Source organism: Epinephelus fuscoguttatus, linkage group LG23 (genome assembly GCF_011397635.1).
Source record: "Epinephelus fuscoguttatus linkage group LG23, E.fuscoguttatus.final_Chr_v1".
Lineage (NCBI taxonomy): Eukaryota > Metazoa > Chordata > Actinopteri > Perciformes > Serranidae > Epinephelus > Epinephelus fuscoguttatus.
The window spans coordinates 18,618,243-18,642,071 of NC_064774.1; the positions used below are offsets into that span (position 1 = coordinate 18,618,243).

The following is a 23,829-nucleotide window of genomic DNA, read 5'->3' on the forward strand; positions in this document are numbered from 1 at the left end:
GATACAGTTTATATTGTTTTGGGGTGAACTAGTCCTTTAATATGATAAGGAATGACGTTAATTTAGAGACGCAAGTAAAAAAACAACACTGTAATCAAATGTAACCATCACCTCCAGAAACACCGCATGCGACTGTGTAACAAAGGACCCAGACTGACGGTTTGATTAATGGAGGCCATTGGTTATACTACACACTTTATCTACTTTTCTCTGACCCGCTGTGTTTTCATAAGAGTGTTAACAAAAGTCCTATTGGGTTTTTTTAACCTGCTCCCCCATACCACCACCACCACCCTTCCTTACACACACCACCACCCAGCCACCTACATACAGCAGTTATCTCCCTATCAGCATTCTCCTCATACTGCACCCGCTTTCCCTCCGTCTCCCTTTCTCACAAGCATGCTACACACACACACACATACACACATCCATCATAGCGCTGTCACACACCCTCATATCAACAGTGCTGCCGTTCTCTCCATGTCTCCTGTATTATTACCCAACATACTCTCTGTTTTCCTTAGAGCCAGCCAGGAAATTAGTTTCATAAAGCTGCAAAGCACTCACACACACACACACACACACACACACACACACAAAACCCAAAACATCCTGAAGAGACTAAGTGGGGCCAGACAAGCGCTCAACCTGACACACACACACAGTTTTTTTAGGAGAACAATACTACTGTTTAAACCCTGCGGCCCTGACTACCGGCCATTGGAAATGGGAATTTCAGAATCAGTGGGAGTGGTGCGATCAGAATACCTTGCAGGGCACCTAAACAATGCGGTTATTCCTGCAATAAAGCAACAAACATTATTAAGCCTTTGATAAGGTCTTTAAAGCAGCCCCCACTTGGCACACAAGGGGGTTTGTCACAGGAAGCCAAGGGAAACAACCCGTGGAGAATGAGAAAAAGAAAAGCCGTGTGGCTCTGAGCGGCCGCTTTTTCACACACGTCTGAAGAGGTTTGTCGTCGAAATTAAAATTCCACCAACCAATTTGGAAATGGAGACAGTCTGGTGAGCAAAAATAACACTTTCACTGAGTGGATACTGTCTCACACTGAACAGAAGCTAAATAATCCCTCTGGGAAATGTCGATTTCAGTTAAATTCTTTTAGATATGTTACCAGTTAATAAACAGTGAAGTGTCCTAAAAGCAAATTATATATTGTAGTTCAGTGGCTCTGAAATGGTGTGCCGCCGTGATGCCAGTCCAGGTTTGCTGTGGGATTTTGTGATAACCACGCATTATTATAGCAATATTCAACTGGGCCTCCACAAAAAGTTATGAAAGACTATTTAATTGACTGTATCAGTATGCTGTGTGCACCCATTTCCCAATAAAAAGGCAAACTCTAGCTAAAAAATGTAATTTAACTTAATTTAATTTGGAAACCTTCACTGGGAACCTCTTTGTCACTGTTTGCACGAGGGAATTATAAGTGTGTGACACATCACATTATCTTACGTTGCTTCCCTTTTAAATTGATGATCAATTGTTATTTTATATCAGCAAATAAATTCAAACATTTATGCCATGATAAGAGTGATAACACACGTTATACTCTTGTTACATGCTCGCCCTTTGGTGTGCTTTGGGCACAAAAAGTTTGAAAACCACTGCTGTAGTTTATCCATGAGAGAGAACTGCCACATTTATTTTCCCAACTGTAAAATGTCCCACTCAGTCCACAATCAAGATCAATATTCTGCAAACAACTAATTTAATCAAAAATGTTTTTGTTGTGTGATTATGTATCATTATCAGATATTTTAAAGCTGAACTAATCCATATTTTATATAAAACAGGGATTAATAACTGTGTGTGTAATATGACAAGGAGTTAAGTTTTAGTAGTTTTAGTTTAGTTTTACTGATTTTTTTTTTTTTTTGATGCATTGGTTCTGGCCTCAAAATCAATCTTTTTTTCCAAGACCCAATAGGAAGTTGTTAAATGCAAACAAATTAACAAAAAACAAAAACAAAAAGCTCTACAGATACAGTGCATATACATTCACTTGAGTGAAAAATTAATTAATTTTGATTCGTTCATTTTAATTAATAATTAATTAAATTAAAATCTTGTTAAAATTCAGAAAAGTGAATGCAATGCGAATGTTAACTTGTAATGTTACTCAATGTATGAGTTGACGACGTGAATCCGTGACAACTTTGACCATCACTTTAGCTTTTATTGTCTCTCTTGGATGACATATGCTATTAATAATTAGTGGATCTTGAAGCGTTTAAAAATATATATTAATTTCGACCAGATTATACGAACTGCATATATTCTCATCCTCACTTGGAGAAAAAAAAGCATTGCAGAGCGCCGTTCGTGTGGGCCACAGCCGGCTGCACTTGCCTGAGAAGGACTAAATGCACAAACCCATTAAATATCCCGTGGAGAGACGCTCCCACTGCAGCCTGTTTTATTTTATTTTGAAAATGTCGGCGTGCAGCCCTGTTGTGCGGACAATAAACAAAGTGCAGATGTTCCATCTATGAGGAAATACAACGAGAACTGGACGGAGCAGTGAGTGACAACAACCCCACCCACATTTAAGGGTACTGTTTGCAGTGGAAATGCTAGGGTCTAGGTACCATGTCTGAAGGGTTACTGTTGGTTCCAAAGGTACCATACCGAAAGTGTGGTGGGAACGGGGCTCAAGTGAATGCTAGTGTTGCTCTGTGTCTGCTGAGTGTGTAAGAAGGCAACTGTTTGTTTCAATGCTGGCCATATCAACTTTTTAAAAAGGTGATGTCAGTGTTGTGTTGCCCCCAAGTGGCTAATAAATCAGATATTGGTAATCCAGTATTGATTACGCTATAAAGAAAAGAGAGAATAACGATTATGCTTTGGATTGGTATGAGCCACACTACTGCTGCCAACGTGCAACACAGGAAGAAAAACAACTTTTGTGCTTAATTGTATTTTTTCAAGGTTAACAAAGCTTAAAAATATCCAAAATATATAACAGGTGCTGCTTACAAAAACAAACAACTCCCCAGAGAAATTTTAAATCACATTATCTTCCATCAAAGAGACAGTGGGGGATTTTCCTGATGAGATGGATGAATATGATGGATGAAAGTTTTGTTGGATATGCATGACTGCACAGGACTGTACTTAACCAGCCATACGGGTTCTATAAATCCATGACAAGTATAATAACCCTTTGTCAAATATCGACTAGACTTTGGGATCATAAAACACACATCTGCAGAGGGTTTTGGAGAGGCTGAATAACACCCAGACTGGGAATGGGATAAATATGTGGGGAGCATGTAAAGTGTCTGTAGGTCTGTAGTGTGGCGTTAGATATGAAAATAAACTTGACTGGAGGTCACTGCGATAGCAATCTGGGCCAAGTTATGGAGAATTTGAGAAAATATGAAAAATATGTGACGCAGAAAACGGCTCTAGTGTAGACTTTCAGCCGTATTGGAACAAATCAAGTGTGATTAAAATTCTTGTCAATACTCTGATGGACAGTTATTATGGTATGAATGTGGGGTGTGTTCAGAAACTTAATGGACGTGGAAAACATGCTGAGTAAAGGAGTGGATCACTGTGGCACTGTTCATGCACTGAGTGACAGGCGTGACCAAATCTGCTACAAATAAAGTCCACTGGTTGTTTTTGTAACTGTATTCCACGGTAGGTTCAAAACACTTAAACAGCATTTGGACTGAGATGTAAACATGTGATACGATTGCTAGCTGTAATCTGAGTAGAGCAGTGAGTTGGCCAGAAGGTAGACTACAATATTGCAATAAATTAGCTGTACTGCCTAGTGTGGGATAATGCTGAGGAACATTCAAGATACCTGGAGATGTTTTGATTAAAATATAACAGATTATAGGAGGGTTTAGGGAATAAGATGATTTCACAATGGGATGACTAAGAATAAAGGATCAGAAGATTAAACAAAAAATGAAGTTGCATTTACCAAGAAGTGCCATTACCATAGTGGATAAGTATGATGGTAAATATTTCCCTAGCTGGCCTATACCTGCAAATTGTCACTCAAAGAGACGTGTACCAATAAGGAGGAGACTCAAAATGAGCACAAAGACACATAAAACAACTACAAACACACACAAATTTCGACCACAAGATAACTACAAAGACAAGGAAAACAGCTGCAGAGACAGAAAGAGACTCAACAACTACGAAAACAAGGGGGTAAACAACCCCAAAAGGATACAAATTGACTACAAAGATAAGCAAAGCAACTACAAAGAAACACAAAATGACTGCAAAGAGACAAAATGCATTCAAAGAGATGCATTACCAACTAGGGGCAAAACAACCACAAAGAGACCCAAAAGGCCTACAAAGACACAAAATGACTACAAAAGAGACAAAACGACTATGAAGAGATGTATTAAAGCTACACACAGAGGCAAAACAACCACAATGAGACACCAAACGACTACAAAGAGCTGCAAAGCAACTGCAAAGAGACACAAAATGTCCCCAAAGAGACAAAATGACTGCAAAGGGATGTACTGCAAATACAAAAGGGGCAAAACAACCACAAAGAGACACAAAATGACCACAAAGAGATGCAAAGCAAATCCAAAGAGACACAAAATGACCACAAATAGACACAAAATGACTACAAATAGACACAAAATGACTGCAAAGAGACACAAAATGACTACAAAGAAACACAAAATGACTGCAAAGAAATGCAAGGAGACACAAAATGACTATGAAGACACAAAACAACTACAGAGAGACAGAGATGCATTACAGCTAAATACAGGGGCAAAACAACCACAATGAGACAGCAAATGACTACAATGAGATGCGAAACAACTGCAAAGAGACACAAAATGACTACAAAGAGACACAAAATTACTGCAAACAGACACAATATGGCTACAAAGCGATGCAAAACCACAGAGATGCATAATGACTACAAAGAGACACAAAATGTATCTCTTTGCAGTCATTTTGTGTCTCTTTGGAGTCATTATGCATCTCTGTGGTTTTGCATGGCTTTGTAGCCATTTTTTGTCTCTTTGTAGTAATTTTGTGTCTCTTTGCAGTCATTTTGTGTCTCTTTGTAGTCATTATGCATCTCTGTGGTTTTGCATGGCTTTGTAGCCATATGGTGTCTGTTTGCAGTAATTTTGTGTCTGTTTGCAGTCATTTTGTGTCTCTTTGCAGTAATTTTGTGTCTGTTTGCAGTAATTTTGCATCGCTTTGCAGCCATTTTGCGTCTCTTTGCAGTCATTTTGTGTCTCTTTGGAGTCATTATGCATCTCTGTGGTTTTGCATGGCTTTGTAGACATTTTTTGTCTCTTCGCAGTGATTTTGTGTCTCTTTGTAGTAATTTTGTGTCTCTTCGCAGTCATTTTGTGTCTCTTTGTAGTCATTTTGTGTCTCTTTGCAGTTGTTTCGCATCTCATTGTAGTCATTTGCTGTCTCATTGTGGTTGTTTTGCCCCTGTATTTAGCCGTAATGCATCTCTGTCTCTCTGTAGTTGTTTTGTGTCTTCATAGTCATTTTGTGTCTCCTTGCATTTCTTTGCAGTCATTTTGTGTCTATTTGTAGTCATTTTGTGTCTATTTGTGGTCATTTTGTGTCTCTTTGGATTTGCTTTGCATCTCTTTGTGGTCATTTTGTGTCTCTTTGTGGTTGTTTTGCCCCTTTTGTATTTGCAGTACATCCCTTTGCAATATGGCTACAAAGCCATGCAAAACCACAGAGATGCATAATGACTACAAAGAGACACAAAATGACTGCAAAGAGACACAAAATTACTACAAAGAGACGCAAAATGGCTGCAAAGCGATGCAAAACTACAGAGATGCATAATGACTACAAAGAGACACAAAATGACTGCAAAGAAATGCAAGGAAATTATTACAAAGACACAAAACAACTACAAAGAGACAAAACGACTACGAAGAGATGCATTACGGCTACATACAGGGGCAAAACAACTACAATGAGACAGCAAACAACTACAATGAGATGCAACTGCAAAGAGACACAAAATGACTACAAAGCAATGCAAAACCACAGAGATGCATAATGGCTACAAAGAGAGGCAAACAACAACAAAAAGATGCTAAAAGTCTGTGTCTTGCTCCTATGCAGGAGAGGTGATGTGGCCCTCTGCATGTCTGTGCCCTGGGGCCCACTCTCTCATAATCCGCCCATCCTATGTATAAAATAACTATAATTACATGCACAGCTATCTGATTTAAGTAGGAAAACTGTAATGGACTTAAAGAGGCCCACAGTGTGCAAACCCACAGTAAACCCACACAGTTTATGTGGTTGGTTAAAACTTTCCACTTCTCTGACATCCCCGGGGACTCTCAGAGTGGTACAAATTGTTCCCTTATCATTATTATTGGTACATGCATGGAGTCTGTTGTTAGTGCTCTGCCCAACTTTAATTCAATTAGAGATCTAATTAGCCAGAATAACTGAAAGCGCCCACAGAGAAAGTCCTAACACCCAGCTCCAATGACTTTTTACAGTTGAATACGCTTTACAAAATCAAAATATGAAACAGCAAATGTTTGGCTCAGAAAAAACGGAAAAATTAATTGTTGTTTTCATTTGCAAAATGTTAATAGTTATCACATACTAGCTTAATTATCAAAGCAATATGGTGACTGTCACTCATAAGAAAATGTGCACACATGCATTTCAAACATGCCGAATATTGCGTTATTTAAGGCATTTAATGAGCGTGAAAATTCTTTCCACTCATGAATCAAAAATATCCATCAGTGTGAATGCACAGTAAATTGGCAATGGTAATAAGACAATACAACATAAAACTGAATCAACAACAGTCACAATAAAAATGCATTATTGCAGTTGTTTTTACACTGGGCTGTGTTACTCTGTACAGATGTTTCGCTTTTTCTGCTCACACTGTATGTTTTATATTTGGCCTTTATCCCACTTAAACTTCCAGGGAACCCTCTGAAATTTTACTATGCTGCATAACAAGGGTAAGCTGTTTCCTAATCTAATCTTTCTATGGTGCAGCTATATCTGCCTCCTCAGTTTTGGGATAACATAATAAAAGAGTAAAAACAGATAAAATTTACATACCAGATGTCTCCACAGTCTTGGCAGGGCAGGTAGCTCCAGAAGCGTTTTGCAGATTGGCTCAGACATCTCTGTGTGTGTTCAGCTTGAAGTCATCCCTTTATTTTGACTGATCTTTAGAGACAGATAAGGGCCACACAGTATACATGCTATCAGCTTAAACAATGCAATTAAATGTCTAAAATCTTTGACCTAACCTTACATTGCTCAGTTAAACTTGAAGGAAATTATATAGAAAACATATTTCTTTCACAACAGATTAAAAAATCCCCACAATAACACAAAGTGCAAGACAGCATTCTTGTAGCTGGCAGTACTGGCCACTGTTAACTACATTAGCTTGGTAGTTAGCTAACAGTAGCCACTAGCTAACTGATAGCACTCTTTTAGCTGGCAGTACTGGCCACTGTTAACTACATTAGCTTAGCAGTTAGCTAACAGTAGCCACTAGCTAACTGATAGCACTCTTTTAGCTGGCAGTACTGGCCACTGTTAGCTATATTAGCTTAGTAGTTAGCTAACAGTAGCCACTAGCTAACTGATAGCACTCTTTTAGCTGGCAGTACTGGCCACTGTTAGCTATATTAGCTTAGTAGTTAGCTAACAGTAGCCACTAGCTAAGTGATAGCACTCTTGTTGCTGGCAGCATAGCTACATTAGCTTAGTAGTTAGTGAACAGTAGCCACTAGCTAACTGATAGTACTCTTTTAGCTGGCAGTACTGGCCACTGTTAGCTACATTAGTATCTATCAATCAATCAATCAATCAATCAATTTTATTTATAAAGCCCAATATCACACAACACAATTGGCCTCACAGGGCTTTACAGCATACAACATCCCTCTATCCTTTGGACCTGCTGTGGATAAGGAAACCCCCCCCCACCAAAAAAAAAACACCTTTGACGGGGGAAAAGTAGTAGTTAGCTAACAGTAGCCACTGGCTAACTGATAGCACTGTTGTAGCTGGCAGTACTGGCCACTGTTAGCTACATTAGCTTAGTAGTTAGCTAACAGTAGCCACTAGCTAAGTGATAGCACTCTTGTAGCTGGCAGTACTGGCTACTGTTTGCTATATTAACTTTGCAGTTAGCTAACAGTTGGCACTAGCTAACTGAAAGCACTCTTGTAGCTAGCAGTTAGCTAGTGGCTACCATAAGCTACATTAGCTTAGTAGTTAGCTAACAGTAGCCACTAGCTAACTGACAGCACTCTTGTAGCTGGCAGTACTGGCCACTGCTAAGAACATTAGCTTAGTAGTTAGCTAACAGTAGCCACTAACTAACTGCTAGCACTCTTGTAGCTAGCAGTTAGCTAGTGGTTACCGTTGGCTACATTAGCTTCGTAGTTAGCTAACAGTAGGCACTAGCTAAGTGATAGCGCTCTTGTAGCTTGCAGTTAGCCAGTGGCTATTGTTAGCTACATTAGCTTAGTAGTTAACTTTGTTTGTTGTTACTAGTCTCAGTTAAAACATGTGATGGTAATAAATAGGTTTTAAGCTAACACAGTAGTTTTTAATAGTGTTTTAACCTTTAAATCATAATTAGCTTACCAGGCAGTGGGGCTGTTAATGTGTGCTAGTTAGGTGCACTTGGTGGAGCAACTGCATGTTGGCAGCTAGTAGTTAAATTACTGTTTGATCATTTAAGTTGATTGTTTTTAAACAATTAAAACAAAGGTGGCACGGTGGTACGGTGGTTAACATTGTTGCCTCACAGCAAGAGGGTTCCTGGTTCAAACCTGGGTGTGGGAGTCCTTCTATACAGAGTCTGCATGTTCTCCCTGTGTCAGCATGGGTTTCCTCTGGGTACTCCGGCTTCCTCCCACAGTCAAAAGACATGCAGGTTAAGGCAACACCATTTCCGGACAATATCGTTAACACTTGGCAACTCACACTAAAACAATCTGGATTGATAAACATCACGACAGGTAGGAGAAAATACACAAATTTTTGATTTTGGGGGTGGACTGTCCCTTTTAGAGAGTAAGGGAGGCCCCTTTAAACAGGTGTCTGCCCATGTTTGGTGCTAACAGGACATTATTGTGGTCATGTGTGTTGTGTGTGTTGCATATGATTATAATAAATTATTACTGATGAAAGCTTTGGAGACTAGAGCACTTTCTTGATATCTACACCAACCTCGATCAATACCAGTATTCACTGTTGAGAAATGTTTTTCAAAGTCAGGATTTTACTTACACTTTAAACCTTATATTAAATCTGTAGTCTCTAGATTCATGTTCATTAAAACAAGAAAAAAAGCCAATGTCTTACCAATAAATCATGATGCTTCAAAGTCAGTTTACTTTTTCATAACCCACACAAAACTGATCGGAGACATGCAACAACTCCTGTTAGTAAGTTAGGAACCATTGCACATGTTTAGTACCTTTGAATTTGACTTGGTATAACCCAGTTCCTAGCAAAGCTGATGGTGCACTTGTTTTGTAGCTCTTAGCTCTTCAACACTGAGTGATAGACCAAAACTAACTAACTAATTAACTTACTCTAAACCAAATATACAAGTAAGCCTTCATGGAGTTGGACATCATGACTGGCCACTAATTCAAAGAAGGCTAATATTAGCTCTTTAAATGGGTTTGGCTAATGCTAGACAAACACTTAAACAATATAAATCCACGTGGGGATAAGATGAAAGCTTTTGTGAAATAATGGAAGTGGTTGAGTGTGTTGGCATGTGTTCCATGAAGGTACAAGAAGTGCTAGTTCTGTGCAGAAAATAGGATTATATTGTGGCCCAGGGACGTATATTGGCTCAGTCCCACACATGACCTCAAGCTAGCGTGTCCGTGGAGGAGAATTACAACACATGAAGCAACATGTTGGATGAAGACCAATCTGATTGCACCCATAGATTTCTGTTTTCTTATGTGTTTTGGAGGTGAGCGATAGTCGTCACACTAAAGAATGGGTTGATCCAAACCCTCCACACTTGGGAACCCAATAAATGGTATTTCTGGGGTTAAACCAAAACCACTGGAGAGAATGTAAATTTATGTGGCACTGGTATATTTTAGATTACTTCCAGAGTATGTGTTGGCCCTGTAGACGTTTACTTTCCATTTCCCAATTCCTCTGGATTCAATCACATTCTTATCACCTCTTTAAAGTGAGTATGATCAGCAGTGCTCAACCTCATTGCCTTGTGAGCTTTTAAAAGAAGCAGTGCCTGCTCCTGTCACCCCATCAGAGTCTGTATTTGCAGTTCCACTAAGGAATGCCTTTCTCTTTTTGGGTTGTTTCATTAGATTAACTACCAGCAGAGGCCAGAAACACTGAAAACACTGCAGTATATGACCAGAAGAAACTAATTTAGTGCACAAATATCAGAGAAATAATACAATTTTATGGTGGCTATAGCATAAGTTGGCAGCAGTACCTGGGGTTAAAGTTGTAAGTTGTGCTGGAGCTGCACGCTGTGTGACTTGGCTCGTAATTTTGGGGGTGCACCAGTTTTTTCAGGTACCGAAGGGGCATAAATAGTTTGTCAGCCTCCTCTTGAACTTCCCCAGACTCTCTGAGTTCACCAGGGGTTCAAACTATTTGATTACCAGTTAGGTGTGGGCCTACTGGGAGAGATCAGTTCTCTGAAATTCCTGATTTAAAATGTAGAAGGTCCAGTCTTTCGAGTCCGTAAGTGCTGTTACCTGTCAACACGTCTTAAAACCGCACTGATCAGTATTTTATAATAACAATGGATCAAATGAAGGCATGTAAAGTGAAAGGATTGCCTCAACCCACAGAGAACTGGAAGGGCACTCGGAGAGCACAGACCTCCACCAAGGCCAAACCCAATCTCGCAATCTCAAATGTGCAATAGACATTGATATAGCAGCTAACTATTTGCCGTGTAAAGATATGGTGGATTAATGGCGTCCTGAGCAGAGAATTAAGTCATGTTTTGGTGTTTGCATCATGTCCCAATCTGTGGTGGCGGAACATGAGTTGGGACGGTTAGTTCCTCTCAGCTATACAGAGCCTTTTAGTGCCTTTCAGTTCACTGTTTTGGTTTTACAGCCCAAAACATTTACCACTGTCAGTGTCGATATCATCGTCAGCAAAAATTTTAGCCATTTATAAACTGCAGCTGTGTTCGGAAACATACGCCATCGTACTGCCTACTACATTCTTGATAAAGTAGTATACATCCAGGCTTTTCTCCCGTACACATTTCCACATACGATGCAGCGTGAACACACTACATACTCAATTTTACGTTATACTTATGAATATTATGTTGGAATTTGTGATTAAAAAATGATCTGAAGCTCAATTCTGAGGCTGTCCTGTAAATACTTTTCTCATAGGTAATAAATACAGCAACTTCTGATCAATCCATGTAAATTTCAGGCTTAAAATAACAACTTCTGATTAGGCCCAGCCCACTTTCCACTTAAACTCCTCCCCTTTCTGGCATAAACCCCGCCCATTTTGAGCACAGATACAGGTAATTTAGTTGGTTACACAGACACAGATATAGATAATGGTGTACTCGCTCATCCCTGCTAGCAGATGAATATTGTAGCAGCCAAAACATTTATAAAACATTTCCTTCAAGAGTTGATTGAGATCAAAAGTTAAATATGGGAGTTACCTCTGGTAATGTGGCCAGAAACAGGGCATATAGGATTGCTGTGTTTGCTAACAAGTTTGGCAACTTTATATGGAGATAATATGTCGCTGTTAATTTAAGAGCTTGTTGTGCTGCCCCCAAGTGGCTAAAAAAAGGTCCAGGTTTAGGTTTTTTCTTTTTTACAACTTCTTGTTGCATTGTCAGTCACATGGATGATTCTTTTGTGATGACATTTAAGACTGAGTTTGACATATATGTCAATAGTGTCTGTGAGTAGAAATAAATCACAAAAAATACAATAGTTTCTTTGTTAAAGGCGAAATAACGACACCTGCCTTATCAGACTTGCTTTAATCTGAATTGTCACAGTTTTGCTTAGATAGTTCTCTTTGAATAGAGAACTAGGAATATTTGTTGATTGTCTTCATGAAAACTGACTTTTTTAAAACAGATATTTTCTCCCTCAGTTTTACAAAAAAGAAGATTTTGAGCATGCATAGTGAGCTTAATTTCCTTTGGCAGTATTATTAAATAAAACCATAGTTACACAATAATAGCTAATCATTTTGGTGCTATGAGGAAACGTAATGTGACTGGTGTGTAGAGGGATAATGAGGTACATGTAAACAAACTTCTAATCAGCCATTGTTGTTCTTCCTGGCACATGCTCATAACACAAAGCAACAATGTGCACGTGAGAACTGAGGAGATCTCCCACAGAGCCCATATTACATGACCGCACTGAAACACAGTAACCAGAGTTTTGGAAAGTCTGCATGTTAGAAAATGTTTCAGAGGCCAAAACACAGAGAAAATATACACGCAGACAGGGCCTAATTATCGGACACAATTAGTAGTGTGATTCAGTGCACCCAGGAGACTAATTTCTAGCTTTCGGTTGGTTCACATGTTTGGCAGTGAAAGGTCAGTGTGATTATTCTCTGTTACATGAGTGGCAGCAGAAGCTGTGGGAACCTCCACCTTCATAACCTTAGGTGAGGCCAAGAGGGCAGAGATGCAACACTGTGAAGTGGATTGGATTGCATTCCTTGAAAACACACACTCATACACAACTGCACAGACAGAGCCGGCTCCTACATATGTGCTGGCTCTGTCCAGCCCTCGGGGACATGCACACACGTCACCTCTTTGCATGCATGTTTTCTGTAGGAGAGCAAGAAAGCACAGAGACAGGTAAGGTTTGAGAGGAGACCTGACACCTTAGGGTGTAGGATGACACCTTGGATTGGCCTATTACCACATCTAAATGCTTTCGCTGCTTTGTAATGTGCACCGAGACAATGGCAGGCCTGGGAACGGGATGACTGATATGAGAAAGCAAATGAGGTAATGCAACACATTTTAGAGAATAATGAACACGGGGGGGAAAAGACACAAACAGGCAGAAAATTAAAAACAAGCACAGTGTGTGGATGTAAAATCTCTCTCTCATTGTGTGTGTGTGTGTGTGTGTGTGTGTGTGTGTGTGTGTGTTTGAGGTGTGAGAATGCAGAAGCCACGAGCAGGTCTGTAACTCGAGCCCCATGTGAAGTCTCAGCAACAGGAACTGAGCAGGAACAAGAATACACTGAGTCATTACCAACCAGCTACAATGCACTCACGTTCCCTAATACTCACACAAGTCCAAACACACACACACACACACACACACACACATACACACAGATGTCAACCGCCCACATACAATCCACATACAAACACCCACACACACATAACATACATCCTTTCCATCTGCGCCTCTCCACACTCTAAACTTCTCACAGAGATCATGTGGCCAGAAACGAGCTCTGACTCGCTGTCGAGACGGTGAGTCAAGAATGACAGCGAAACATCTCTAACCCCGGGGGTCCGCAATATAAACACACACACGTCTAGGTCGTCTAGAGAAGTGGTCCCCCAGCATGTACAGATCATGAGACGACAGGATCCTCGACACAGACATGGAAAAGGCTAACAGGATCGGAGAAGGTCCCAGGATAACGCATGGTGCGTCAACTGCTGCCTTCCAGTAATTGGACAGTAGCCTACATGTCCGGAGCAACATCTAAACATGACACAGTCTAAATTAGCTCCTAGCATTGATGTTTTTATCCAATATGCTTAATTACATCAGATGTTTTACATTAATTAATTTAGATGCTCCCTGCTCTTGATGATGTGCTGCTGTTTTAACTGCAGGGACTGTGTGAAAATTTCCACTGTCCACTGTGGTTCAGGCTGCTGTCTTCTGTGGAGGGAGGGATATTTGTGGCATATATAAGTCGTACGACCTCTAAAAAATAATAATTGGGAGTTGACTGGGATCAAAAGAGGTCTAAAATGTGAGTGAATATGGGAGTTACCTTGAGTATGTGGCCAGAATCATGGCATATATGATTACTAGTTTGGCATGTCAATATATTTATATGGCGATAATATGTTGCTGTTAATTTAAGAGCTTGTTGTGCTGCCCCCAAGTGGCTAAAAACACCGCACACCAGAAACTGCTTTTGGAAATTTTAATCATATCACCACATGTGACGTTTCTGGCACCAGCCGTCATTAGACAAAGGGTTGGTGCCTGAAACGTATTTGTTCTAATGTCCATCCATCACTCAGTATTTATTGTTTTTGGATGTGTACAGTGTTTTTTGAGTCTTCAGTTTGTACTATTAACACATTTTGGAAATGTTTGATAAGTGACAAAGAAACAAAAAAAGGACAATTTTTTGGTTTGTTTTTAGTTGTATTTGTGACCGCAAATCTTCAAAATGGGACTTAACAGTGCCTATAGCATGTCTTTGAATGCGGAATGTGTTGCAGCAACAGACAGTTTTCTGAAATTACACATTATGCCAATTTTTTTCCCTTGGTTATAACGAGTGTACGATAATTTTCCTTAAAATATGATTTTAACCCTGGTGAGATTGTTTAAAATTTCGAACGCACTTAGGCACAGCAGTACTTTGAACTAAACTTACCATGTTCACCATCATACTTTGGCACGTTAGCATGCTAACATTTGCTAATTAGCACTGACTAGACAGTGTAGCTGAGGCTAATGGGATTGTCATAAATTTTGCAGGTAAAAATTTTGACCTGATGATGGTGCTAGATGAAGGTTAAAGGATCGGCAAAGTTATCAGAGTTCTTCCTTTGGGGGTAATGAATGTATCTAACGAACTTCATGGCAATTTATCCCGTTGTAGTACAGACATTTCTTTTAAAAGGTGGCATAGAGTAAAGGTCAGAGGATCACCTGGATGTATCTGTCTTATTACAAACTTTCTTGACAATGCATCCAATCATTGTTGAGATATTTCACTTTGAGACAAAATGGCCGACTGATTGAGTCAAGCTGAGTCATATCAGACTCAGATAGCCTACTGTACTCTGTAATAGAGGACTCAGATTAAGATCAGGGGCAAAAATATGTGATCAAATGGAGCCCTTTGATTTTAATACCGAAACAGTTCCTTCATACTAGTCTGACTCCTCGGCAGAGACTGTGGTTATAAGCCTGCCTCTCCTCCTCTTCCACTCTCTGCTCACTACTGTTTTGCTTAGCGCTGCCTTAGATTATTGTGATTAGTTATAAGAAATACAAATAACCCAGAGTGTTTTCCTCCACTATACCAATGTGATAACGGGTGCCAGTGTGGAAATAGGTCTGGCTACATGAGACTACTTCAGACAGTGGTTCTGGCTCAGGGGCCCCCCGAGTCCTTGGGGACCGTGAGGCTGTGTGGTAATTCATCTGTGATTTCCAAACTTTTTGGCCCGTGAACCCTTAAAAACTAAACTAGTAAATCCATCTGTATTTAAGAGTGATTTTAGCTTCTGAGGATCTTTCACGTGAGGCCTGAAAACATATAACTTGTCACTGTTATTATGAAAAGACCCTTTAAATTTAGATTGTTTCTTGGGGGCGTCCCAGCATTCCTTCACTATTTGCTCAAAAGCGACTGCACCCCTATAGATCTCTCAACGGACCTGAAGATACAGGAGAATAAATTGTATTTGTCCAAAAAAATCAGAGTAAAAGTTGAACATTTTCATGTGTTAAGCTGTAAATATTGTGTTTTGTCCTACTTTGCGTTGCCAGCTGAAGCCACACCGTCATAAATCCATCCATTCACATACACTTATCATTTGTAATAATAAGCTAATAATGAGCAACATAAAATTATGATTCAAACTATGCAATTTTTGTGGCGTGGGCCTCTGTCGGACCACCTTCAAGACTATAATAAATAACCTCATAAAATGAACTATTTTCTCGACGTCCAAAAAGGACATGAGGTAACTGCTGAGTATGATTGTTTTGTGTTTAGAATTGTTGAATCAGATCATGTTCACAAATGATTTTATGGTAAAGGCATGGAGTGTTCACCTGTGTGAGGTTATTATGTTCTTTAGTTTGGAGCAAACTGCATCGAATCATCATCGAGCCAATTATCTGAAACGAATCAACGCAACATTGGACAGATTATTTCTCTGGCAGTGACTCCACATTATGAATCACGATGAAAGCTCCGATTAATTCATACAGTGGTGGTTCGTCTCACAATGCATGTAAACTGAAAACAGATGTGCTAATAAAGACATCACCGTATGCTGCGCAACAACAGCTTTGAGCAGGATGCAACTGAGAAGGGACTGTGGTTAAGGCACAAAACTTTTATACAGCCAAACCATAACAATTAGGCTTCATGCAGAGATTAGATCCTCTTGTGCTGGTCATGATCTTCCAGATGGATCTAACTGCAATTATGAATCAACCATCTCATAAATTTGCAATGGATATAACAAAAGAAAAGACTACTCGTGATGAGTTCACCAGAAAACAATATTAAGTGTACACAGTATGAACCTCCCAAGGCTCTCTGTGGTCCCAGAAAAAGTTTTCTCTTGAAGGAATTTGATGTGCGTGCTGGTGAGGTCAGCAGAGGTCTCAATCTGGGGCATTTGGCAGGAAGTTCATCAAAGCAAAGATGGAGGCATCGGAGAAAGTAATCAGAGACACACCAACGTCTGGACTTACTATGGATATTTTAGGTAAGAAATCACAATATATTGTAATATCGTATTGTGAGTCCTCTGGTGATTCCCACCCCCAACAGGAGGATAATTCGTGAATGCTTCCTTTAGCAATAGTTACCTCGAAGTCATTGTGGTTGGATTTCTATGAGCACATGAATGGATACAAGAGACTCTGCTAATGCTGCGCAGGAATTTTCAGGCGTTTTTTGTACGTTTTATGACCATTTTTCGTGTCATTGATTGGCCTCTGTCAAAAACTGTTTCCACTGTTATGCTGTTAGCCAAGGGGGGTGAGTACGACATAAAATTTATATAGTTTTGGGGTGAACTATTCCTTTACCATCAGCAAAAATGCCTTACAAACTAGAATGGTAATTGGATAGTGCAGACCTCCACCAAGGCCAAATGCCGTATCTAGCAATGCTAACAAAAGCGAAAAATAAGCGTATATTCGCCCCGTGACTCAGATCCACTCTAAAACTTAACTGGCTCTCCCTTGGCCAATGCTTAACCCTTCCACCATGTTTCAAGAAAATCAGGCTACTAGTTCTTCTGTAATCCTGCTGACTAACAGACAAACTGAACCGAAAACATAATCTCCTTAGTGGAGGTAGTAAGTGAATTTTGACCACTTGTGAGCGGCAGAAAGAAGCTGGAAGCACAATACTGACAGATAATCACTTTAAAAAGTTGAACCTTTTAGCAAACAGTTGCCCATTTAGACATCTAGCAGACATGTAGCAACATTAGCATTCATTTGGAATAATGTTCATGTCCACACGATGAATATTAGTCCAACATTACTTTCCTTTTATCTCGTTTTTGGTCTCCTCCAGCTCCTAAGAAAACCTCTGGCTCTTCAGCTGCGAAATTCTCCGCTAAGGTAACCAGCTAGTCACTAATTGTGTCTGTTGTTGTTTGGTGCTGGGCAGGTCCGATACAGACGTTTTTTCTTTTGCTGAACACCACTGCCTGCTACCAAAACAATGTAAATTGACATTCAGTTTTTTGCCAAGTGCTTGTGGCCACGGCCTTTTAGCACCCAAAACAAAAGGTCATGCTTCTCCAAATAGTCAGCAAAAGTGTGTTTCAAATTAATAAGTCAGGTATAAGTGAAATTTCAGCATCCCTGGAATGTTTTTCCTGGCAGTGCAGCGCTGCTTCCAGGTGAGACTGAGCGAAAGAAGACAATTCAGTGGTTAAATAAAGCACACAGTGAACCGAGGCTGAACTTTATGAGTACCAGGCTGAGAGAAAAAGAGCATGAGGCCCAGACAAGTTGACCTGCTCAACCTTTTAAATGTAAATAGTCCAGAATAATAATAATCTGCTCATGAAGGAGGATCAGCAGGGAACTGGATGGTGAAATAACATCTGAACTTTCATGAGCAGGGCACAGAGTGTTCGGGCTGCCAAAGTTCCCAAGAGCAAGACATTGAATTCTGTCACCTCCAGGGTTCGATAGAGTAGTATCACATTATTAGGGACTGTCTTTCCATCCTGTGTGAATAGAGGCCAAAGGCCAGACATTAGCAGGGTTAGGGTTCGATCAGGGGCGTCAAACATAAGGACTGGGGGCCAGACCGGTCCCCCAAAGGGTCCCAACTAGATGACTTTGCACTCTTAATATTGATGCACTTGTGAAGGTGAGGTGAGGTGCCGGATTTCAGGAGCAATATAAACAGTGAGTAGCTTTCTTCATGTCAAATAGTGCTTCAGAGGCTTTCCCACCCTGACCACAATACAGTTCTCTGAAATAGCAATGAAAACTTATTGTGGTCATATTTAACGATATTGAAAATTGAGCAAAATGTTGTCAATCGGCAGCTTCAGTACAAAAGAATCTGTATCAGACTTCTACCTTAAAACAGTGTGGGTGGAACCCTATTACTAAGACACTGCCAAAACTTCTGATTCGTAAATGGTTCGTGAGGCAGGGTGCTTCTTCATGAGCTTCCACTGTAGTTTGGTGTGGTGACGTCAGCATTACCTGCACATGTAATGACAGTAAATAGCAGTCTGAACGTGAAACCTGACACATATTGTTGAAATTGCATTTATTCTTCTGAAGACATCTCCAGCTATTTGTCATCTGTTGTCATGTTCTTAAACCCTTCGAAACCTGAGCAAATTGGCTTGGTTTGAAACATGGGAGGAAGGCAATGAGCAACGAAAGAAGATATGACCCAAAAATTTGCAAGAAAGCAGTAACAACACACAGAACAGAACAAACAGAACATTTAAAACAAGAAAATTAGTTTAAAAAAATAAAGTTAATAACAAATAAACAAGAAAATTACCTAAAAAAAAAAGTGTGTAAAAATTACAATAATTCTGTACCATAATTTTAAATATAATTTAATAGTATTTTTTCCCTAGTTTTTTAAAAATAATTTTCTATTTCTATTAATTTTTTGCTATTAAAAACAAGAAAATGATTTTTTTAAAGAAACTTATGAACAAACAAGGAAATGAACTAAAAAAGTGATTAAAATTCGAATTTTCTGTACCATAATTTTAAATATTTAATAGTAATAATTTTTGATAACTTTCTATATTTTTTTTGCTATTTATGGACATTTCTTAGTGAGTTGCTCATTACCCTTTTTCCCAATGTTTTTGAAAAAAATCACGCCATTTTGTTCAGGGTTCAAAGGTTTAAATACTTGCGAAAGGTGTCTGAAAGCAGCACAAGAAAAGTGACATTGATTCAAAGGTTTAAACTGAGAGAAAAGGAAAAATTTGAAGGTCCAGCCCACCTGAGATCAAATCAGACTGTGTGGCCCATGAACTAAAATAAATTTGACATATGCTCAGCCATGGTCAAACATTTCCATACACTTGTAAAGAACATGTATACGATGGCAGTCTTGAGTTTCCAATATTTTCTACAACTCTTATTTTCCTGTGATGGAATGATTGGAGGACATACAACTTTGTTACAAAAAAACATTCAGGAATTTTTAAACTTTCGTAAGTTTATAATGGATCTCCTGAAAATGTGACCAAATCTGCTGGGTCAGAAATCTAAATACAGCGACCTGAATGATCAGTTTCGGTAATGCACAAACTTGTGTCGTGCAAATTTGCTTTGTGGCACAGGCTCTTAACTTCTTCTGGGTGATAGTGATTGAGTACAGCTGGGCGACCTTTCTGAGCTCATTTAAATAGGGCTTGCTAAACACACTCATTAGTTTCAGCTACAAACAGTAAAAATCTGAGAACACAGCTTGGATCTGACAAACAGAATCATTGACCAGAACGAGTCAGGAAACTCACATGGAGCCAAGGCAGCTACATGTCCTCTGATCAACTGTGGACACAACTGTATAAAGTATAAAGCGCGTGGCAGAGTTGTGTCATCGCCACGATCAGAAGGAAAACAAGAAATTACCTGCAGCTGAGAGAGAGATGGTCAGGGTGGTCAGGAGTCAACCAGGAACCACCCAAAAGCAGGACTGGGATGAATTAGAGGCTGCTGCAAGACAGGTGTCACTGTCCACAGTCTGTTTTACATCGCCATTGGCAGGAAGGAAGCTCTTGATCCAGAAGCGGCACCTTAAAGGGAGCCTTCAACCATTTTTAAAATTCATCATTCCTTTGGTCTATGATCGTCCAAAAATTAGTAGTAAAATGTAACCCTCCCAAATCCAAAAACTAGAGTGCTTAAAGTCATTTTCTGTTTCAGAGCTGAGAACACGACAATAGAATAAGCCACAAAATCTCCCATTCATTGTCTATGGAGCAGCTCCAGACTTTATACCCTATGACATCACAAGTTTGACACTAACTTCCCTGGTTTCTGGTTTTGAGAGTGAGTAGCTCACGTTCACAATAATTGATCAAGCTTTCTGAAGCCATGGAAATACCATCCTGGAATTCTTCATTTATATTGTGTTGGCTTGACTGAAGTGCTTTTATTTTCTATCGTTTTACTCGGCTACATTGTAAATGAGGTTTCTGTCTCGATGTTTTTCCAAGTTAAAATAAAGGTTGAATGAGTGTTGAATGATCATACATGTTCTTCACGAGTGTATGTAATCTTCTGACCACTTGCAAGATTATATAGGAAAAACTCTAATTATCAGGGATGGGAATCGAGAATTGGTTCCAGACTGTCCGATCCATCGAAATTGTGAGCTTCCAGGATGATTGTTTTATTGATGTCCTGTTTTTCTGATGTCATACTAATGCATTTAAGCTGCTGGAAACTTGCACAAGAAGAAGTCATGGCAGAGAGGAAGAAACATCCCTAAGAGTGGCTTAATTCCAAGAAGGATAAAGACATCTATGCTGCTTGTAATCGATGTTGAAACATCTTTCTGGACGACATGGACTTAAATTCCAGGAACTCCGTGGATTTGACACATGAGAGCTCCCTAAGAGAATAGCACATCTGTTACGGAGGGTAAATATCCTGCCTATGCCCAAATTTTCCGACTGCATTTTTTACAGTTAAAAATGGTTTAAAGGCATAAAAAGATACCATATATACGTAGTACATCTCTCCCACCTACATACTCACTTTGAAATTTCAAAAACAGTTTGTTGTTTGTCATTTTTCTGTTATTTCAAGTGTCAAAATATCATGTGGTGCGACCGTCCGGCCATAACTGGTTACGAAAACTTCTTCAAAATGACCCTAAATCTATTCAAAATGATTTTCTTAAGTATTTGGCCTGATTTCCAAAGTGTTTTGTAGCCCTGTAAAACAAGAGCAGGCAGTGGTATTTATATTTCAGTCATAACACACAAGCAAACTTTGTCTGATAATTTGTCGGTGAAGACTCTCAGTCATCCCGGTCATGGTAATCATAATGCTATATCGTAGACAAGTAGACTTGCTTGCGTTTCTTGAAGACGTTTCGCCTCTCATCCAAGAAGCTTCTTCAGTTCTAAATGACTGGTACGAAGTTGCAGGCTATAAATGACTCAAATTGTGACCTAAACGACTCTGAAACTAAGAGCTCACGTGACCCCTATGACTCTGCAGGGGTTCCCACCCACACAGGGTTTATAGCCTGCAAATTTGTACTAGTCATTTAGAACTGAAGAAGCTTCTTGGATGAGAGGCGAAACGTCTTCAAGAAACGCAAGCAAGTCTACTTGTCTACGATATAGCACTTAAGGTTTGTCCGATAATGTCCATTTCATGAAATATCAAGTGGTGCAACCATTAAGAAACGATCAATTTGAGGCTTTTATGTTGAAATCCATTCAAAGACAGGAAGTTGCAGCATCTAACACTTTCCCAAGAACCCATGGAGACAAAACGCAGGTTTGTGACTATCTCTCAAACTGCTTTACACCTGGGCGTGGGGGGGGGGGGGGGGGGGTTTGAACCCCGGGGTGTGGGAGCCCTTCTGTGTGGAGTTTGCTTATCCTCCCTGTGTCAGCGTGGGTTTTCTCTGGGTACTCCAGCTTCCTCCCACAGTCCAAAGACATGCAGGTCAACTGGTGACTCTAAATTGTCCCTAGGTGTGAATGTGAGTGTGAATGGTTGTCTGTCTCTATGTGTCAGCCCTGTGATAGTCTAGTGACCTGTCCAGGGTGCACCCCACCGCTCACCCAATGTCAATTAATAATGGCTTTGGTGTCAATAACACAATCTCGATTCCCATCCCTATTAGTCATCTAATACCGATAAAAATAAACATGAGGATAAAATATTCAGTGTGATTTTTTAGAATCGACTGAGTATTTTATAAACTGTTTTCCAAACTGGAAAAAATTCCAGGTTGAGGTTTGATATCTTACAAATGAACACAGACACGTTTAAGTCAGTGAAATAATTTAGTGGGACAAACAATTTTACATAAATTAATTCATGTGTCATGATTCTCTCTCTTTGTATTCTTTAGCCCTTCCACAGCAGCCCAGAAACACCTCCACCCTTCCATAAGGCATGACATGGTTTTTGCAGCATTGTCATTATGCATGTCTGATTTTCTTTTTTAAATGAGAATTATAACAGCCACGTTGATAATTGAAGAGTCTCTATGGCAAGACAACACTGCATAGTTCCCAGGCTGGTGTCTCACGCCGTATTACAAATCACAAGAGTCTATATGACAAAAAAAAAAAAAAAAAAAGACGACATTTCTGGAGAGTTCCCAGGCTGTCAAGAAGTCTTTATGGAGTGTAAGTGTGTGTGTTAGATCCTCTTCTCACACTCCTGTATGCTTCACCCCCGAGGCTACAGGAAAGCTCACAGGAGAGAAGAGGAGGAGGAGGAGGAGGAGGGAGAGGGGAAGTGGCTGGCCATCCATCAGCCCAGCTCAGAGTGCTCTGTCTGGGCTCGCTGTGACTGCCGGAGGGCAGGTACGGAGCTCCCCAAACCTCTCTTTATCCCTCCTGATGTCTTTATTTCTCCTCTGCTCCTCTTGTCAGTATCTATGACAGAGGATTATCTGTTCCCACCTCCTTTTAAAAGTCTTTCTCGTGGGTGCAGCTGAGAAACAAGATGGCATTTCTGCTCCTTGGAGCTACAGATTTCTCACTTCTGTTTTTTCTTTTTTTTTTTGTAAAGAGAGAAAGAGCAGGAGAGAAAGGAAAAAGCCAAAAAGGAGCAGATGTGAACTATTCCATTGACTTATTTCTCATGTGTATCTGTACTACATCCTTCTGGGTTGAACATGAAATTGGGGCCAGCAGTGTCAGTGAGGATGAGTCATTGTTTCTGAGTTTTTTCCAGTGGTGCACTCTTTCGAAAAGCCAAAAACGCCTCCATCTTACAGGAAAAAAAAAAGATCCATTGTTCTGTAGTCGCCTGTGCAAATGGAGCTCGACTTACTTGGCCTTCGCTGAACAGCCTTTTTCTTTTTTAATGTTGAAGAGGTACAAGGTGCGTTTCATTCGAGTGTGCAAGCTGGTGTCTTCTTCTTCTCCCGCTGGTCTACAGAGGAGAGATGGCGAGGAGGAAGGACGGCGGAGCTCAGTTGAAGAGGATGGAGTCGGGGTCTCTGTTGGCGATGTGTGCCATGTGTTTCAGTATGTCTTTTTTAGTGATTATTCCCAGCAGCCTCCTGAAGACAAACACAGAGAAACGGAGAGAGAAAGGAGAACAAAAGTCATGGAAAAGCTGATTACTT

At 40.0% G+C, this 23,829-nt stretch overlaps 2 protein-coding genes across 4 annotated transcripts in view; one reads left to right on the top strand and one right to left on the bottom strand.

Moving 5' to 3' along the window:
- rps4x (ribosomal protein S4 X-linked) overlaps positions 1 to 23,829 on the top strand; it is a 569,691-nt gene that overhangs the window by 245,799 nt on the left and 300,063 nt on the right. The window lies entirely within an intron of this gene.
- Positions 22,518 to 23,829, bottom strand: part of clcn5b (chloride channel, voltage-sensitive 5b) — a 41,359-nt gene continuing 40,047 nt past the window's right edge. For all 3 annotated transcript variants that reach the window (XM_049569297.1, XM_049569296.1, XM_049569298.1), the window contains one exon: positions 22,518 to 23,763. In XM_049569297.1, the coding sequence (XP_049425254.1) occupies positions 23,673 to 23,763 (91 nt within the window). In that variant the 3' untranslated portion in view covers positions 22,518 to 23,672. The remainder of the gene's footprint in view (positions 23,764 to 23,829) is intronic.